This window comes from Theropithecus gelada, chromosome 14 (genome assembly GCF_003255815.1).
Source record: "Theropithecus gelada isolate Dixy chromosome 14, Tgel_1.0, whole genome shotgun sequence".
NCBI lineage: Eukaryota > Metazoa > Chordata > Mammalia > Primates > Cercopithecidae > Theropithecus > Theropithecus gelada.
Genome location: NC_037682.1, coordinates 121397137 through 121416593, shown reverse-complemented (window position 1 = coordinate 121416593; position 19457 = coordinate 121397137). Strand labels below are relative to the sequence as shown.

General features: G+C 40.6%; 1 protein-coding gene across 3 annotated transcripts in view; it reads left to right on the top strand.

The window, feature by feature from the left end:
- ZBTB44 (zinc finger and BTB domain containing 44) overlaps window positions 1–19457 on the top strand; it is an 89452-nt gene that overhangs the window by 60746 nt on the left and 9249 nt on the right. For 2 of the 3 annotated variants that reach the window (XM_025357043.1, XM_025357044.1), the window contains exons 3-5: window positions 13168–13252; window positions 16202–16365; window positions 18038–18121. In XM_025357043.1, coding sequence (XP_025212828.1) covers window positions 13168–13252; window positions 16202–16365; window positions 18038–18121 — 333 coding nt within the window. Of the gene's footprint in view, window positions 1–13167; window positions 13253–16201; window positions 16366–18037; window positions 18339–19457 lie in introns of all 3 variants that reach the window. The other variant, XM_025357042.1, reaches the window with a different exon arrangement.

Genomic DNA, 19457 nt, shown 5'->3' with positions numbered 1-19457 from the left:
CCTGTAGTTGTGCAGTTTTGAGTGAGTTTCCTAATCCTGAGTTCTAATTTGATTGCACTGTGGTCTGAGAGGCTGTTATGATTTCCGTTCTTTTGCATTTGCTTCCAATTATGTGGTCTGTTTTAGAGTAAGTGCTGTGTGGTGCTGAGAAGAATATATATTCTGTTGATTTGTGGTGGAGAGTTCTGTAGCTGTCTATTAGGTCTGCTTGGTCCAGAGCTAAGTTCAAGTCCTGAATATCCTTGTTAATTTTCTGTCTCGTTGATCTGTCTAATATTGACAGTGGGGTGTTCAAGTCTCCCACTGTTATTGCGTGGGAATCTGAGTCTCTTTGTAGGTCTCTAAGAACTTGTTTTATGAATCTGGGTGCTCCTGTATTGGGTACGTATATATTTAGGATAGTTAGCTCTTCTTGTTGCGTTGATCCCTTTGCCATTATGTAATGCCCTTCTTTGTCTTTTTTGATCTTTGTTGGTTTAAAGACTGTTTTATCAGAGACTATGATTGCAACCCCCACTTTTTTTTTCCTTTTCATTTGCTTGGTAAATATTCCTCCATCCCTTTATTTTGAGTCTGTGTGTGTCTTTGACCCATGTGAGATGAGTCTCCTGAACACAGCACACCAATGGGTCTTGACTCTTTATCCAATTTGTCAGTCTGTGTCTTTTAATTGGGGCATTTAGCACATTTACATTTAAGGTTAATATTGTTATATGCAAATTTGATCCTGTCATCATGATGCTAGCTGTTTATTTTGCACATTAGTTGATGCAGTTTATTTATGGTGTCATTGGTCTTTGTATTTTGGTGTGTTTTTGCAGTGGCTGGTACTAGTTTTTTCTTTCCATATTTAGTGCTTCCTTCAGGAGCTCTTGTAAGGCAAGCCTGGTGGTTACAAAATCCCTCAGCATTTGCTTGTCTGTAAAGGATTTTATTTCCCCTTCACTTATGAAACTTTGTCTGGATATGAAATTCTGGGTTGAAAATTCTTTAAGAATTTGAATATTGGCCCCCACTCTCTGCAGAGCGATCCACTGTTAGTCTGATGGCTTCCCTTTGTAGGTAACCTGACCTTTCTCTCTGACTGCCCTTAACATTTTTCCTTCATTTCAACCTTGGAGAATCTGACGATTATGTCTCCTGGGATTGCTCTTCTTGAGGAGTATCTTAGTGGTGTTCTCTGTATTTCCTGAATTTGAATGTTGGCCTGTCTTGCTAGGTTGGGGAAGTTGTCCTGGATAATATCCTGAATTTGTTTCCAATTTAGTTCATTTCTCCCTATCACTTTCAGGGACCCTAATCAATCGTAGGTTTGGTCTTTTCATGTAGTCCCATATTGCTTGGAGGTTTTGTTTGTTCCTCTTCAATCTTTTTTTCTCTAATCCTGTCTTCATGCCTCGTTTCAGTAAGTCTGTCTTCATTCTCTGATACTTTTTTTCCGCTTGATCCATTCAGCTGTTGATAATTGTGTATGCTTCGTGAAGTGCTCATGCTGTGTTTTTCAGCTCTATCAGGTCATTTATGTTCTTCTGTAAACTGGTTATTCTAGTTAGCAATTCCTATAACCTTTTGTCAAGGTTCTTAGCTTCCTTGCATTGGGTTAGATAGAACATGCTCCGTTAGCGCAGAGGAGTTTGTTATTACCCACCTTCTGAAACCTACTTCTGTCGATTTATAAGATTCATTCTCTGTCCAGTTTTGTGCCCTTGCTGGAGAGGAGTTGCAATCATTGGAGAAGAGGCATTCTGGTTTTTGGAATTTTCAGCATTTTTGCGCTGGTTTTTCCTCATCTTGGTGGATTTATCTACCTTTGATCTTTGAGGCTGATGACCTTGGGATGGGTTTGGATGGGGTTTCTGTGTGGAGGTTTTATTTGTTGATGTTGATGTCATTGCTTTCTGTTTGTTAGTTTTTCTTCTAACAGGCCCCTCTTTTGAAGGTCTGCTGCAGTTTCCTGGAGGTCCACTCCAGACCCTATTTGCCTGGGTATCACCAGCAGAGGCTGCAGAACAGCAAAGATTGCTGCCTGCTCCTTCCTCTGGAAGCTTCATCCCAGAGGGGCACCAGCCTGATGCCAGCTGGAGCTCTCCTGTATGAAGTGACTGTCACCCCTGTTGGGAGGTCTCTCCCAGTCAGGAGGCACGGGGGTCAGGGACCCACTTGAGGAGGCAGTCGGACCCTTAGCAGAGGTTGAGTGCTGTGCTGGTAGAACCCCCCTTGTCAGTATCCACTGCTCTCTTCAGAACCTGCAGGCAGGGACGTTTAAGTCCACTGAAGCTGCGCCCACAACCGCCCCTTCCCCCAGGTGCTCTGTCCCAGTGAGATGGGATTTTTATCTGTAAGCCCCTGACTGGGGCTGCTGTCTTTCTTTCAGAGATGCCCTGCCCAGTGAAGAGGAATCTAAAGAGGCAGTCTGGCCACAGCCACTGTGCCGCACCGTGCTGAGTTCTGCCCAGTCGGAACTTCCAGGCCTTTTTAGCAGTGTCAGGGGAAGACCACCTACTCGAGCCTCAGTAATGGCGGTTGCCCCTCCCCTGACCAAGCTTGATCGTCCCAGGTCAACTTCAGACTGCTGTGCTGGCAGTGAGAATATCAAGCCAGTGGTTCTTAGCTTGCTGGGCTCTGTGGGAGTGGGACCTGCTGAGTGAGACCACTTGGCTCCCTGGCTTCAGCCCCCTTTGCAGGGGAGTGAATGGTTCTGTCTCGCTGGGGTTCCAGGCACCACTGGCATACAAAAAAAGAGAGCTAGCTTGGTGTCTGCCCAAACTAGCCACCTGGTTTTGTGCTTGAAACCCAGGGCCCTGGTGATGTAGCACACGAGGGAATCTCCTGGTCTGCGAATTGCAAAAACTTCCTGGGTGAGGCAATGCCCCACCCTGCTTCTGCTCGCCCTCTGTGGGCTGCACCCACTGCCTAACTAGTCCCAGTGAGATGAACAGGGTGCCTTATTGGAAATGCAGACACCCGCCTTCTGTGTCGGTCTCACTGGGAGCTGCAGACTGGAGCTGTTCCTATTCAGTCATCTTGCCAGCAGCCAAAACATAGTGTCTTTTTGGGAGAAATAATTTCATCCACAGCAACCACTGAAGTTCATATTCCTGAATTGGGGTCAAAATAGTTTTGCAGAATTTACATGAACACACATCCAACAAAAGATTTAATTTGAAGAAATCATAGCTATTTGTTGATACAGCCAAGTTTTTAGTAAACTACCAAAGTAAGTAATTGAAAACACCTTGGTACCTTCTGAATAACAAACTGCCTACTGAATAATTATAATTTTAATCATTTAAGAAAGTAGAAACCCAAATATTTATCTAAACATCTAAGATATTTAGTTAGGCATGTGAAATAGTCATTCTTTACCACTCCCAAGTATATATAATCAGTTCAGGTTTTGCCTTTATGATAGTTTTGTTTTTGTTTGAGACTGAGTCTCGCTCTGTCACCCAGGCTGGAATGCAGTAGCATGATCACAGCTCACTATAACCTCTGCCTCCCAGGTTCAAGCAATTCTCCTGCCTCAGCCTCCCAAGTAGCTGGGACTACAGGCACACGCCACCACACCTGGCTAATATTTGTATTTTTAGTAGAGACGGAGTTTCACCATGTGGGCCAAGTTGGTCTCAAACTCCTTGCCTCAAGTGAGCCACTCACCTCAGCCTCCCAAAGTGCTGGGATTACAGGCATGAGCCACTGCGCCCAGCCCTTTATGATGTTATTAACAAGAGTTAATGAGTAGAACAAACCTTTCAGTTATATAAGTAGAATCTGTTACCTATATATTATTATAAAAGGATTCTATAAAGCGGACATGGGAACCACTCTGATGTGAATATCATATAATCAGATAATCCCAGTGTGGTTTGTTTCTTGTGTTTTTTTGTTTTTGTTTTTTGTGGTTTTTTGAGCCAGGATCTTGCCCTGTTGCTCAGGCTGGAGTGCTGTGGTGTGATTTTAGCTCACTGCAGCCTCCGCCTCCTGAGTTCAAGTGATTCTCCTGCCTCAGCCTCCCGAATAGCTGGGATTACAGGTACCTGCCAACACGCCTGGCTAATTTTTGTGTTTTTAGTAGAGATGGAGTTTCACCATGTGGGCCAGGCTGGTCTCAAACTCCTGACCTCAAGTGATCTGCCTGCCTCAGCCTCCCAAAGTGCTGAGATTACAGGCGTGAGCCACCGTGCCCGACTCCAATGTGATTCTTCTTCCTTGCCTTCATGGCACATGTACTAATCACTCTCACCAAACTTATCTTAACTCCAAACTTGCATACTAAAACAAAACCGTACAGAAAAAAAAGTAAATTCCTTGGGGGATTGAAGGCAGTCAATAAATTTGAGAGGGAAAAAAGCAAGATGCGCATGGTACTTTTTCCACTGTAAGTTCCATAAGAGGACTTAATTTTACTTACTAATTTGTTAAAGAACATCTCTGAGAGGTGTCTCGTCTTTCTAGTAATGGGGAGAATATAATGTTTAGTATATTCAAATTTTCTTTTTTTTTTTTTTTTTTTTTTTTTTTTTTTTTGAGACGGAGTCTCGCTCTGTCACCCAGGCTGGAGTGCAGTGGCCGGATCTCAGCTCACTGCAAGCTCCGTCTCCCAGGTTTATGCCATTCTCCTGCCTCAGCCTCCCGAGTAGCTGGGACTGCAGGCGCCCGCCACCTCGCCCGGCTAGTTTTTTGTATTTTTTAGTAGAGACGGGGTTTCACCGTGTTAGCCAGGATGGTCTTGATCTCCTGACCTTGTGATCCACCCGTCTCGGCCTCCCAAAGTGCTGGGATTACAGGCTTGAGCCACCGTGCCCGGCCCAAATTTTCAAAATAATAATTTGATTATCCGTGAAATTAGTTCAGATAGGATTTTACCTGCTGTTTTAGGTTCCCTTTGTTGCCCCTTGCCCATGGAAAGGGTGTAAAATTCAGTATCCTTAACTTGCAGCAAATAAAAGCAATAAATACAACACATTTAAAGGAGAAAAAAGACTGCTGGTTTTAGGTTGTGCCTTGGTACTTAAAAACATGACTCCCTAGTCCTTTCTAACCCCATCCCCACTCCTAGGCAAACCACTGTTAATATTAATAATTGCATATTCTGGATATTTTATATCAGTGGTATTATGATATCATATAATTATGAAATACGTGGGGTTCTTTTGTTTTTTGTTTTTTATTTTCCCTCACCGGCTTCTGTCGTTACTGTAACGTTTTCACAGTTCCTCTGTGTTATACCTTGTAAAGTTTTGAAATGGTTTTGCCAGTCAAAGATCTGAACTTGGCCTCCAGGGCCAGTTCAGATGAACTAATCCAACCTATGTTCATCCCCTCGTTATAGTTTATTTCTCTTGTAGACTGTAAACACGGTAGGCAGGCAGGCAGATGATCTTCAGAGCAGGTGTTAGTCTAGAAAACAATTTCACCAAAGAGCAACACAATCTGAATAACCAAAATATTTTCGAAAAACTGTTCCTAGGAAAACAAAGCAAACCTGACAGTGAAGGGCTTCATTGAACTATTTGAGCTTAATTCAGCATGAACTTACATCCCAGCAAGGGCAGGTGGCACCTCAAAAGGGATTTTATATCTGCCTCTCATCAAGGATCCCAGGACGAAGCAACAAGGGCTTTTAGTTGAATCTCAGTGGATCTTCATTTCTGCCAGGGCCCTATAGCCAAAGACCACCTATGATTGAACAAGTTGAGTTTGTTGCTCATTTGCAGCAAGGGTGATTATCCACCATGGGTTTTTTAGGGCTGGTTCTCAGTAAGAAGGTGTTAAAAAGGCCTTAGCACAGGATTTGGCCTTGTATTGGGTGATTTCAGGGATGCTTACTCTCTGTCAGGGAGGGTTCAAGGAAGTGAGGTTTGCTCAGGACTGGTGATATCAGAAAGGAGAGAGATTTCTATTACTGAATATCTTTATAAATATTACCTAGGAATGCAGACTAAAGTGAATCTATAGCAGTAGTGACTGTTTAGCTGGAGATAGATGGGGATGACTGGCATGTTTGTGATTGCACAAATAAAAGTATTTTTTAGTCTCACTGTAATAAGGATCACAGAGTTACTTGATCTTCTGTTGTTTCCTGAGACTGTTTATGTGTTCCCCAGGAGAATACTATGGCTGTAAGGACCAGGCCCCACCCCTAAGTGAGTGCCAAGCCTGTTTCTGAATGTTAGAAGATGCTTCTCTTTTTCAAGTATGAAGTGAGATCTTATATTGAAAACCTTTTAGAACAATGCCTGGCACATGGTAAATACTCAATAGGAGATGACCACTGTAATTACTTTTCCAAAGGGATCTTTGTAAGTGTCCTGAATACCTAAACAGTGGCAGCAGCAACTTGAGTTTGATGCAACAGAAGCTATCATACAGCACTTGTAACTGGGGAGAGAGTGGACTCAGTCTTGATAAGCTAGCCCTTAACTGTACAAAGCTGATTGTCTCTGTGAATCAGTTTTACTGTTTCACAAGGTGAAAACCATCTGACCAGAATTCTTAGCCTCTCACTACCACTGAGAACAGAATCTCTATAGGGTAGAAAGGAAACTTCATTTTAAGAATTTAAGAAACATCACTGTCACCTCAGGAAAGTAATATTGTGCACATATATGTGTATATATATGTGTGTGCGTATATATACGTGTGTGTGTATATTCTGCTGTTAAATCAGTTTAACTGAAATTCCAATTCATATGATTACTTGCGTTGTTTGCAAAAACCATCATTTCAAGAAAAAGAGTTACACAAAATTTATTTTTTGCTGATAGTTGCGTAAGTGATATAACACTATGTGTTTACCTCCACAGTATACATAGAATTCTAAGAGTCTGTTTTAATTCATTTAGCTTGGAATGGCTTTCATTTTTAGCTATTGGTGCATTCAGTAGCCATGAGTGAGGGAAAGTAGTTTTGCTTTGCTTTGCGTGCTCACTATCCATTGAATTAGGGGATCTAGACATTTTAGAATGTAGAGATGGATTTGTTTTAAGAAGGACCATGTACTTAGATGTATCTTGTACTGCATTTTAGTTCTTTTAGACCAGCTTTTTAAACAAACCTTTGAAGGTACTAGAATCAGTCCCAGACAGTGTGGTTTTTATTCTCACCTCACCAAGAGTCCACTCCCTCCTAGAAAGAGTATGGCCTGCCTGATAGTGAGAAGCCAATGTCAGTTAGATCAATCTTCTTCGCCTAACCTTATCATAACTCCAGGCATTTTTTTTGCCAAGGCTTTGCCTATAAGCTTTAATATTGTCTGTGCTCTGAATAAGTTCAGAATACTGTAAAATAGATCTTTATGTCCATGGGACCAAGTCTAATTACTGGCGTTTTTCCAGTTTTTTATCCCAGGACAGATTGAAATGTTAATGTTTATTTCTCTTTTCTTTAAGGGAAAAACTGAGAATGGGAAGATACTGACAAGTAAACAGTTCTTTCTTAAAATGCAGCATTAGCTGGTTCTCTGTCCTACATGTGGATTAAAAACGAGTCAGAAGAACCCGGGAATAAGTTGCATAAGTAGACATAGGGGAAAAGCGGAAATGCCGTTTGATAGTAAGGGAAAGAAAAGACACACACAGAAATACTACACACACACCAGAAGGGATGGAATGGGGAGACCAGAAAGAATGGGGGTGCAATTGTGGATGAATGTAAACACACATAGTCCTGCGTATTTTCAAAAGCCTTAGAGTATATGCACGTATTAGAACACAGTATAATAATGAGCGTTTGGATTGTGGTGAGTCATCAAGAAACAAAAAATAATTCATATTTGGTAGCCTTCATTTAGGAAGTCAAGGCAAAACGTAACCCTGTCACAAATTTTCCAGTACAAGTGATTAAATAAAGTAAGTTTGGATGCCTTAAAATTTAGTTTTTTAAAAAATTGTATACTTAAGTGGATCATTTACCTGTTTCCTAATGACAGCAATTCAAGTGTTTCAAAGAGGGAAACTTAAGTATTAGATTCCAAATTTTCATCAGAAGGAAATTTCATCCCATATGTTCATTAGCAGATGATATTTATTAAATGTTCACATGTATATGGTGGTGTACAAACTGTTACAGTTAGTACATTTTCGTTTTTGTTAAAATATTATAACCAAAAGCTTGTTTGCTGTTAAAAGACCGAAATTCTCAGAGGCTCAGATTTGTTCATTTGGTGCAACACAGCTAATTTGTGTTCAGTAAAGAAATTGGCAGAGTTCATTACCGAATGAGAATAAGCTAGGTGGTTTGAGTCTGCTGTCCCACCACAAACAACAAATTTTAAGTTTTTAAAAATTCACCTTTAAACTGTTTGAAAAGCTGAAAAGATGACTAAGGAACTGCAAGGTTAAATTAGGGGAGAAAGCCTGGCCCAAGGAGGCAAGTAGATCATCAGAGCACTAAAATCAGTTTTGCCTTTAAGATATTTGCCAAAACACAAATGGGCTTTGGTTGATCAACTCAAAGAGCAGGAGAAATGAAACAAAGCTCAGAGCGTGTAAAGTTGTAAAGTCTTGAAAAGTTGCCCCACACATTAAGCAGGGAGTAGGTTTACATTAGAACTAAACCTGCTCCCTGCTTAATGTGTGTATTGTAGCACATACCTGATTAGTAATAATTTTAAAATCCAGTAATACCAAGTGTTGGTAAGGATATGGAACAACACAACTCTGATATACTGCTAGCAGTGATGCAAATTTAGTACAATCATTTTGGAAAAGAATTTTCGTGTTTTCTAATAAGGTTGAAGATAAATGTATTCAGTGACCTGGCAGCTCCATTCCTGCATATATACCACTTCCATTCCTGAGTATATACCATGGAGAAAGCATGCTCGTTTGCATTGTCCTTTGGGATAGTACTATCAGAACTAAACCTGCTCCCTGTCCTCCAAACTCCAGGGGACTGTAGAAAAACCCACCTTGGCAGTGAGCAGACTAGAAAAGGAAAAAGGAAAACACAACCCTGAGAAGTTACTGCTGGCCCACTTACAGATTGGTACAACACAGACTTTGAGTGGGTAGGCCAAGGAATCTCAAACAGTGAATCTCATATAAATAATGCTGCCCAGGAACCTAGCAGAAGCAAACGTAAAACTTCTCTGGCAAAGGGCTTATGTATCCTTACCTCAGCAACTCAATTTCCTACAAATAATTTTCAAGGGCAATAACCAGTTGAAAAATTACCAGAGCACTCAAGAAAACAAGGCAGAGAGAGAACTAACAGGAAAAAAAATGTGTTTTTTAAATGCAGCAGAAATACATTAACATAGCCAATTGGCATAGTTTTCAAGCACAGATATAAAATAAATAAGCTTACTGTATTTAACAAAATAAACACAAACAATGATTGCAGAGAACAGTAAACTGTAAAAAGTGGCATAGCAGATTTAAGGAGTACCAAATGGGACTTTTAGAAAAGAAAAATGATAACCAAAATTAAAATCTCCGTGAACATTTTGGCAGCACATTGCACTCAACAGAAGAGAGAATTAGGAAATTAAAAGATAAACTAGAAGAAGTTACTTCACTGCTACACAGAGAGAGACACAGTGGTGGAAACTGCAGTAGCAAAGTGGAGAAGGGTGTGGAAAACAACAAATGTAGGTTTGATGGAAGCTCTAAAGAGAGAGGAGAGAATGGCTGAGAATTTTCCAGATTTGGTGAAAGACATCAGTCCCAAACAGGAGTAGTGAAAAGAAACACAGACCTAGACACATTGTAGAGAAAATTCAGGGGGAAAAAAAAAATTTTTAAAGACATTACCTTCAAAAGAATATGACTTTTTAATACCACCAGAAGCCAGTGGGATGATATCCTCAGTATACTGAAAGAAAATAACTCCCAGTCTAGATTTCTTTTTTTTTTTTTTTGAGATGGAGTCTAGCTCTGTCACTCAGGCTAGAGTGCAGTGGCACAATCTCAGCTCACTGCCAGCTCCGCCTCCCGGGTTCACGCCATTCTCCTGCCTCAGCCTCCCGAGTAGCTGGGGCCACAGGCGCCTGCCACCACGCCCGGCTAATTTTTTTGTATTTTTAGTAGAGACGGGGTTTCACCATGTTAGCCAGGATGGTCTCCATCTCCTGACTTCGTGATCCGCCCACCTTGGCCTCCCAAAGTGCTGGGATTACAGGCGTGAGCTGCCGTGCCCAGCTCCCAGTCTAGATTTCTACACAGAGTAAAAATATATTTCAAGAATGAATTATATTTGAAAAATATATAAATGAAATATAATTATCTTTGAAAATATATAAATGAAATATATTTTCAAACAAAAAGAATTGATCATCAGCAAATCATTGCCAAAAAAGTTCTAAAGAATAGACTTTTGGCAGAAGTAAAGTGAGCATGGATGGGAGGATTCATTTGCAAGAATGAACAGCAAAGGAAGAGGTAAATATGAGAACATGTATATATGATAATGTCTATGGGGCTTAAATCAGAACAAAGAAGTAAAATATCAGACAATTTGTAAATGGCAGGACAGAAGTGGTGGAAAATGGAGTTAAAGCTTCTGGGATCTTTGTATTATCCAGAAGGAAGTAAAGTAAACTTTAGACTTTGAAAAACGAAGTATATCTCTAATTTCTAAGGCAACCAGTAAAAAGAAATAGGAAAATATATGTAACTTCTAAACGAATAGAAGGGGAGAAATGGAAGATTTATTTCCACTTATATTCAACAAGCTGATTCTCAAATATATATAGGAATGCAGAAGGCAAAAAAAATAGCCAGAATGTTCAGAAAGCAAATGAACAAGGTCGGAGGACTTTCTCTACTTGATAGCAAGATCTATTATAAAGCTACGGTAACTGAAGATTGGCATTAATACAAGGGACAGATAAGCAGATGGAACTAGTATAAAACCCAAAAACAGACCTATATATTTATGTATACATGACATACGACAGAGGTGGCACTGCAGAGCAGAGGGCGGACCTTTCGTGACATGTTCAGTCACAAAGTCAACTCCAGATGGGTTAAAGAAAAAGCATAAGGCAAAACATGAATTTTTTTCATAAGATAATTTCACATAGGGAAATGTTTTTTTAAAAACAAGACCAAAGGCTGGGCACCATGGCTCACACCTGTAATCCCAGCACTTTGGAAGGCTGAAGTGGGTGGATCACGAGGTCAGGAGATGGAGACCATCCTGGCTAACACGGTGAAACCCCATCTTTACTAAAAATACAAAAAATTAGCTGGGTGTGGTGGCGGCCACCTGTAGTCCCAGCTACTCGGGAGGCTGAGGCAGGAGAACGGTGTGAACCTGGGAGGCAGAGCTTGCAGTGAGCCAACATCGCGCCACTGCACTCCAGCCTGGGCAACAGAGTGAGACTCCGTCTCAAAAAGAACCAAAAAGCCCTAACAATGAGAAAAAAATTAAAATGTTAAACTTTTGGTCATCAGAAGCAGCCTTTAGAAAGGGTAAGAAAAAAAAAAAAAAGCCATGGGACGGGGAAAGATTTATAGTATGTATCACTGACCAAGGGCTTATATACAAATTGTGAAAAGAACTCTTTTTAAAAAGGCAGACAACTCCGGCATTTCACAAAAGAGGGAGGAAGGGAGATTCAATAAATATGTGAAACTAGATTCACCTCAGTAGTAATAAGGGAAATGGAAATGCAATTCAAACCACAATGAAATATTGTAACACACCAGATTGGTGAAAACCAGTGGTAATAACTTAAAAATCTAGCAATATTAAGTGTTGGTAAGGATGTAGAACAACATAACTTTGATATGCTAGCAGTGATGTGAATTTAGTACAGTTACTCTGGAAAGAGTTTAGTATTTTCTTTTTTCTTTTCTTTTTTTTTTTTTTTTGAGACAGTCTCGCTCTGTCGCCCAGGCTAGGGTGCAGTGGCGCTATCTCAGCTCACTGCAAGCTCCGCCTCCCAGGTTCACACCATTCTCCTGCCTCAGCCTCCCCAGCAACTGGGACTACAGGCACCCGCCACCACGCCCAGCTAATTTTTTTGTATTTTTAGTAGAGACGGGGTTTCACCGGGTTAGCCAGGATGGTCTCGATCTCTTGACCTTGTGATCCGCCTGCCTTGGCCTCCTAAAGTGCTGGGATTACAGGCGTGAGCCACCGCGCCTGGCCTGAGTTTAGTATTTTCTAATAAGGTTGAAGATAAATGTATTCAGTGACCTGGCAATTCCATTCCTACATATATACCACTTCCTTTCCTAAGTCTGTACCATGGAGAAAAGCATGCTTATGTGCATTAAGGATATTCATAGCAACATTGTTCTTAATAGCCAAAAATCTGTCCATCAAGAGTAAAATGGAAAATGGTGAATATTATAAACAATGAAAATAAACTGGTTACATGTAACAACGATGAGTCCACAATGTTGGAGGAAAGAAGCAAGACAAAGAATATATATAGTATGACCCAGTTTATATAAAACAGACAACACTAAAAAGTATTGGTTATGGCAAGCCTTGGCAAACTTTTCTTTAAAGGCAAGATGATAACTATTTTAGACTTAACTGCCACATAGTCTCTGTCACAACCAAAAGCTACTAAACTCTGCCACTGTAGGGCAGAAGCAGCCCTAGTCCAACCAAAGCTGTGTTCAGCAAGAACGAACACCTACTTTATGGATACTTGTATTCAAGATAAAATTACTTTTAAAAGTGAGGGAATGGGAGGAGGAAAATGACAACCATAAGAAGCTTTTGGAGAAGGGAGGGATTTATGATCAGGGAAGGATGAATGTGGACTTCCAGGATGCTGGCAGTGCTTGCGTGTGGCTTGCGTGTGGAGGTTGCCCGGGTGTTCACTGTATCTTAAATTCTGTAAAAGTTGCACCACAAGTTGTATGTCTTAAGTTTTAAAAAATAAAAATTTCAATGTTTCCTTAAATGGTTAATTATTCAGTTTTATGTGGATTTTTGTTTGCTTTTGAATTGCCCTGCTTACTTGCTGAAATGTGTCAAAGAAGTATTTCTAAAAGAACTTAAATAATATAAGACTATTACCTTCCATGTGATTTTTTTAAGTCGCAAACATTTAAAAACATAGAACACTACTTTGGATTAATAATTCAGGATATGACCACTAGATAATATATGTCAGAGGCTTAGATATAACATAGCTTTCAGTGACAGTCTTGGCTTGTTCACACCGAAGAATTACAGCTGTCGTCTTTCTCTTATTCCCAGGCTCAGTAGATGAAGGCGTTTCGGAGGGGTTGCCTACACTTCAAAGCTCGTCTAGCACTGCCGCTCCTCCAGATGATGACGACCGGTCAGTACTGACAGCATTTCGTTACCTCGTAGGGGTTGTGTTTACAACTCCAAATTCAAACATTTCATCTCAGAGTTGTAGAAGTGTATTACAACTTCACTTCAGTATACTTTTCAGAGTAATGAAGTGGCATCATCACGTTATAAATTAGAGCACCTGTACAAGGCTTTTTTTCCCAACGTTTCCAAAACTACCTAGTCCTGTTGCTTTAAATCATATCTGTATCAAGTGTTGGCAAACTATGAACCGCAGGCCAATTCCAGCCCACCACCTTTATTTGTAAATCAAGTATTATTGGAACACAACCACACTCATTTGTTGACATATTGTTTGTGGATGGCAGAGTTGAGTGGTTGAAACAGACTGTATGGTGTGCAAAGTCAGAATGTGTGCTGTATGGACTGCTGCGAAAACCGTCTGCCAAAGTCTGATCTGTATACCCATAACTCCCTCCCTGCTTGATATTTCCACATAAACGTACAAAGGGCATTTCACATTTAACAAGGCCAAGACAGAACTCTTGATTTCTGACTCCGTGTCTGAATCCTGCTTCTCCAGCCTTCCTCCCATTTCAGTGAGCAGCATCATTATCCCCTAATTTCTCAAGCAAAATCTCTGAGGATTATTCTTAATCTTTTTTCCTTACCACTCTTCATCTCCCTCCTTGCTTAGTTAATCCTTAAATGAGTCCTGTTAACTCTGCCTATAAAACATATCCTTGTCTACTTTTCCAGTCTGTACGGTAGCCACCCTACTCTTAAGTCACCCACCATCTTTTGCCTTGACTACTGCAGTAGCCTTCAAACTAGCCTCTGATTGCATTCTTCCCCAGTTCGAATCCATTTTCCACGTAGCAGCCAAAATCATCTTTTCTTTTTTAATTAGTCAGATTATATCACTGTTTTAAGCTATGGATTCTTAACATTCTTTATTCATACCTAAAATCTATAGGCCTTGCTATGCCTTCTAAAGCCCTACATGATATGACTTCTGCCTAACTCCTTTCAGACTAGTCTCCCTGTTACCCTACATTCTAGCCTCATAGACCTTTCACAGTTCCTGGAGTACTCCATATTTGTTCCTGCCTTTGGGCCATTCTGTCACTTTAGGACCTTTGCCTGAAAAGCTTGCTCTCTCAGTTTTCGCAGTGTTGGCTCCAGATTCTTGACCTTCAGATCACTGTCTTGGTATCAGTTCTCAAGGAGGCTTTTCCTGACCACCAGTCTCAAGCAGCACCCAGTCACTATTAGATCCTTCTAATTTAATTCTCTGCTCTGATAATTTCCTTGATTATTTATTATCTTTGTCTCACCCACTGAATGTAGACTCCACTGAACGATTGCATTCTTCCTCAGAGAAGGTCCAGGACAATCTTAAAAACTGTATTTGTTGAAAACTTGAAAGATTCAAGGGACTCAAATTAGGTTTATTTTTCTCAAATAGCTAAGCCTGGTAGGGGAGGTTATCAACCGGAATCATTTGTGGATTAATGAAAGCATAAACAAACAGCAGTGTGCCTAGACTCCTTAATTTCAAGTATTAATCAGGTTGTTTGTTCTGTGTTAGATACTGTTCTGCATGGTAGTAATATAGAGATAAGATATGCAGCCCCTTGCCTCAAGGAGCTCAGTCAATTTTGGAGGAAGTATGAGGATTGAAGATAGACAAACAGATTACCATAAGTGATCTGCAGAGCTCTGTTGCCCTGCATAGGAGGATGCCTACCGCAACCACTGAAAAATCAAAGACGGCTTCCCTGAGGAGCATGTGGCTTCCTAGCTACATTTCGTAAAATGAGTAGGCATTTGGTATAGGATATGTTTGGGGAATATGACAAAAAATGAGGCTAGAAAGGTACAGAGAGCTCAGATCATGAGGAATCGTGTATGCCTTGCAAAGGGGTTTGATTTTATTCTGAAGATAACAGCCATTGCAGAATTTTAGACAGGGGACTGATTTGATCAGATCGCTATGATACAGTGAGAGGGATGGATTAGAGGAGTGTGGCGCTAAATGGAGAGAGTTATTAATTCAGGCTTGTATTAATGAAGGCCTAAATTTAAGAAGTGGTTAGAAGGAAAGAATTGGCGAGATTAAGGACATCAAAGGTAAAATAGTTGATGATATGTTCTGTGGTTGTATGTCATTCTGGGCTGAGTGCGGTGGCTCATGCCCGTGATCCCAGCACTTTGGGACGCCAAGGCAGGCAGATCACCTGAGGTCAGGAGTTCGAGACCAGCCTGGTCAATATGGTAAGACCCCCATCTCTACTAAAATACAAAAATTAGTCGGGCGTGGTGGCAGGCGCCTGTCATCCCAGCTACTTGGGAAACTGAGGCTGGAGAATCACTTGAACCCGGGAGGCAGAGGTTTCAGTGAGCTGAAATCACGCCACTGTACTCCAATCCAGCCTGGGTGACAGAGCGAGACTCCATCTCAAAAAAAAGAAAAAAGGCATTCTGGACAGTAACATTGTTTTTCATATTGGGTTTTTTTTTTTTTTTTTTGGAGACGGAGTCTCGCTCTGTCACCCAGGCTGGAGTGCAGTGGCCGGATCTCAGCTCACTGCAAGCTCCGCCTCCTGGGTTCACGCCATTCTCCTGCCTCAGCCTCCCGAGTAGCTGGGACTACAGGCGCCCGCCACCTCGCCCGGCTAGTTTTTTGTATTTTTTAGTAGAGACGGAGTTTCACCGGGTTAGCCAGGATGGTCTCGATCTCCTGACCTCATGATCCGCCCGTCTCGGCCTCCCAAAGTGCTGGGATTACAGGCTTGAGCCACCGCGCCCGGCCTGTTTTTCATATTGTTAGTGAAACTTGAAATCTAACAGTTAAACTGTTTGAAAAAGTCTTTAAATGTTTTATCTTTTTTCATTTAAAATTGACCTGTAGCAGTGTTTATTCAGTTTAAAAATCAGAGCCTGGTTGCCTTCTTTGGTCTGTTTTTTTTAGATTGGAAAATGTTCAGTATCCCTACCAACTCTACATTGCTCCTTCTACCAGCAGTACAGAACGACCAAGTCCAAATGGTCCCGACAGACCTTTTCAGTGTCCAACCTGCGGGGTGCGTTTCACCCGTATTCAGAACCTAAAGCAGCACATGCTCATCCACTCAGGTAATGTCACCTTCCCTGTTGTTGCATAAGTGAACACTCTAAAAATAAACATTTTATTTTGGAATCCCAGTTAAAATAGAAAACAGGGGTTTCTGAGTTTTAAAAAAAACTCTGAGAAGTCAAATGAAAACAGATTAGCTAAGGTTTATTGCCAAAATGGTGCAGTGTCAGAAAGCTGTTTGCCATCAGTGTTAAGTATTCTGATTAAAAGAACATAAGGTGATATGGAGTGAGTACTTTGTAAATGAAGAGACATATTAGGTGTGCACATAGAGGTGAGATAGGTAAGCACAACCACAGATGGTAAAGCAAATAGGGTTAAAAGGGTCTGTATGGGTGTTCTTTGTGCTGTTCTTCTTATAACGTCTCTGTAAGTTTGAAATTATTCCCAAATAAAAGTGTGTTTAAAAATGTAATATTTTCTTGCAATTTACTTTCAGTTCTACAGTCCTAAATCTCTGTGTGCCCTGATGAGTCAGCTTTGTAGTTTCTATTTTTTTAAAACATAAGAGATATTTTGGATAAATGTATAGAAGGGATTTGAAACTTTAGTTCACTAATCACATGAAGGCAACAGGATTCTTGTGGGTAAAACACTGACCTCTGATGAGTAAGAGATCTCTGCTGCTGTTTCAGCTGCGTGAGTTACTAGCTCACTTTCCCCTTCTGTAGATAGGTCTTACAGTCCCTGTCCTAGCACCAGCTCTCTGTGACTTTGTTCAGTCAGCAGATTGTGTTTTGAAAGGTTTTAAAATTTTTTCCCCAAAACACTGTGATAATGCATTTGAGGAGACTATTAGTACACTTTATAACTCATTTATTTCTATCAGTATTACCCAAAAAAACCCATTTTATCAAATGATGGTTCTGTCATGCTCATTACATTCAGAGATGTTAAAATTGTTCTTTCTTCTTCTCATTTCTCTGTGAGATAGGGAACAGAGAGTAGGTACTGATGATTTTCACATCTTTTCAATATAAGCCTTTCTAATGAAATGAAATAATATATGGTGTTACATGGGGATTTGGGTTCTGTCTATATACTGTAGTTAAATTGTGTTTTGAAGTTAGTAAAATAGATGATTTAGAAAAGTATTCAAAAATCAACTTCAGTAGACATTACCTAATTTGCCTCCCCTACTGCCTTTTTCTTTTCCTTTTTAAGCACTTGTGACTTTTCACATATTCTTTTTTTTTTTTTTTTTTTTTTTTTTGAGACGGAGTCTGGCTCTGTCGCCCAGGCTGGAGTGCAGTGGCTGGATCTCAGCTCACTGCAAGCTCCACCTCCCGGGTTCACGCCATTCTCCTGCCTCAGCCTCCCGAGTAGCTGGGACTACAGGCGCCCGCCACCTCGCCCAGCTAGTTTTTTGTATTTTTTTTAGTAGAGACGAGATATCACCGTGTTAGCCAGGATGGTCTGGATCTCCTGACCTCATGATCCGCCCGTCTCGGCCTCTCAAAGTGCTGGGATTACATGAGCCACCGCGCCTGGCCATGACTTTTCACATACTCTGCACATTTTCTGAGATACTGAATTAGAGTATGTTTTTACTGGTAATTTTTGTCTTTTCAGATGATCTATTGCTACAGAAATATAGTTCAGAAATTTGTAGGGTTTATGACTTTTCAGTTTATTTTTGTTTTTAGATATTTTGTTTTGCTTTATTTATAGGAATTAAACCATTTCAGTGTGACCGCTGTGGGAAAAAGTTCACCAGGGCTTACTCGCTAAAGATGCATCGCCTAAAGCATGAAGGTAAACGCTGTTTCCGGTGCCAGATATGTAGTGCCACTTTCACTTCCTTCGGGGAATATAAACACCACATGAGGGTTTCCCGGCACATTATCCGCAAGCCTCGGATTTACGAGTGCAAAACATGTGGCGCCATGTTCACCAACTCTGGAAATTTAATCGTGCACCTGAGGAGTCTGAACCATGAAGCATCAGAGCTAGCAAACTACTTCCAGAGCAGGTGAGGTGCACAACAAAAACCCAACCAGGAAAACTGCTTTCTAAACTCTCTTTTCCTGCTTTTAGGGCAGCCTTCTGTGTTTTTACATTAGGTTGCCAGCTAGTCAGTCCCTGATCTGATAAAATTTTGCTGAGTCTTCTAAGCATATAAAATTATAAACATTTTATAGTTGGTATTAAAAATATCTTCCTGCACAAGTAGACTACTTGTCCTCTTGAGATATTTTTTAAATAATAGAAGGTTTAAGTAATTCCGTAATGGACCTTAAATAGATCTTATCGGAAATTTTTTTTTTTTTTTTTGAGGTGGGGTCTCGCCCTGTCTCCCAGGCTGGAGTGCAGTGGCGCGATCTCAGTTCACTGCAAGCTCTGCCTCCCAGGTTCATGCCATTCTGCTGCCTCAGCCTCCCAAGTAGCTGGGACTACAGGTGCCCGCCACCATGCCTGGCTAATTTTTTGTATTTTTAGTGGAGACGGGGTTTCACCGTGTTAGCCGGGACAGTCTCGATCTCCTGACCTTGTGATTCGCCTGCCTTGACCTCCCAGAGTGCTGAGATTACAGGCGTGAGCCACTGCGCCTGGCCTTATTGGAAATTTTACCATGTCAGATGATACTTAGTGGTAGTGGATTACTTCAGACTCTGGATGTTAATAAAATTCTTGACCACTTCTCTCTATTTAAAAAAATTCTATATAAAGGAATATCCATTGGCCAGTAAGAAAAATTTTCAGTAGCAACTATAATGGGTGTGATGGTTTAGATCATGAAGTCATTCCTATTTTCATTCAGTTTAGAGCTCTATTATTTTAATATTAATATATAATAGAATTACCTTTCTGATTTGTAGGGCATCCAAGGAAATCAGGTTCTAGTTCTAGCTCTGCCACTAACTGCTGTTGATTAAACGTGTCACTTTACAGATGAAAAAGCTTGAAACTTAGAGAAAGATAAAATGTAAGCTTTAAATGATGGTTTCTAAGGCCTCCTCTAGATATAAAACTGTTGTTTTAAATTGTTTATAAGAATTGTACTTCTGCAGGAATCCTTAGTTTCTAATTAAATGAAATTTTTACAAATCTTTTTTTTTTTTTTTTTTTTTTTGGAGACAGAGTCTTACTC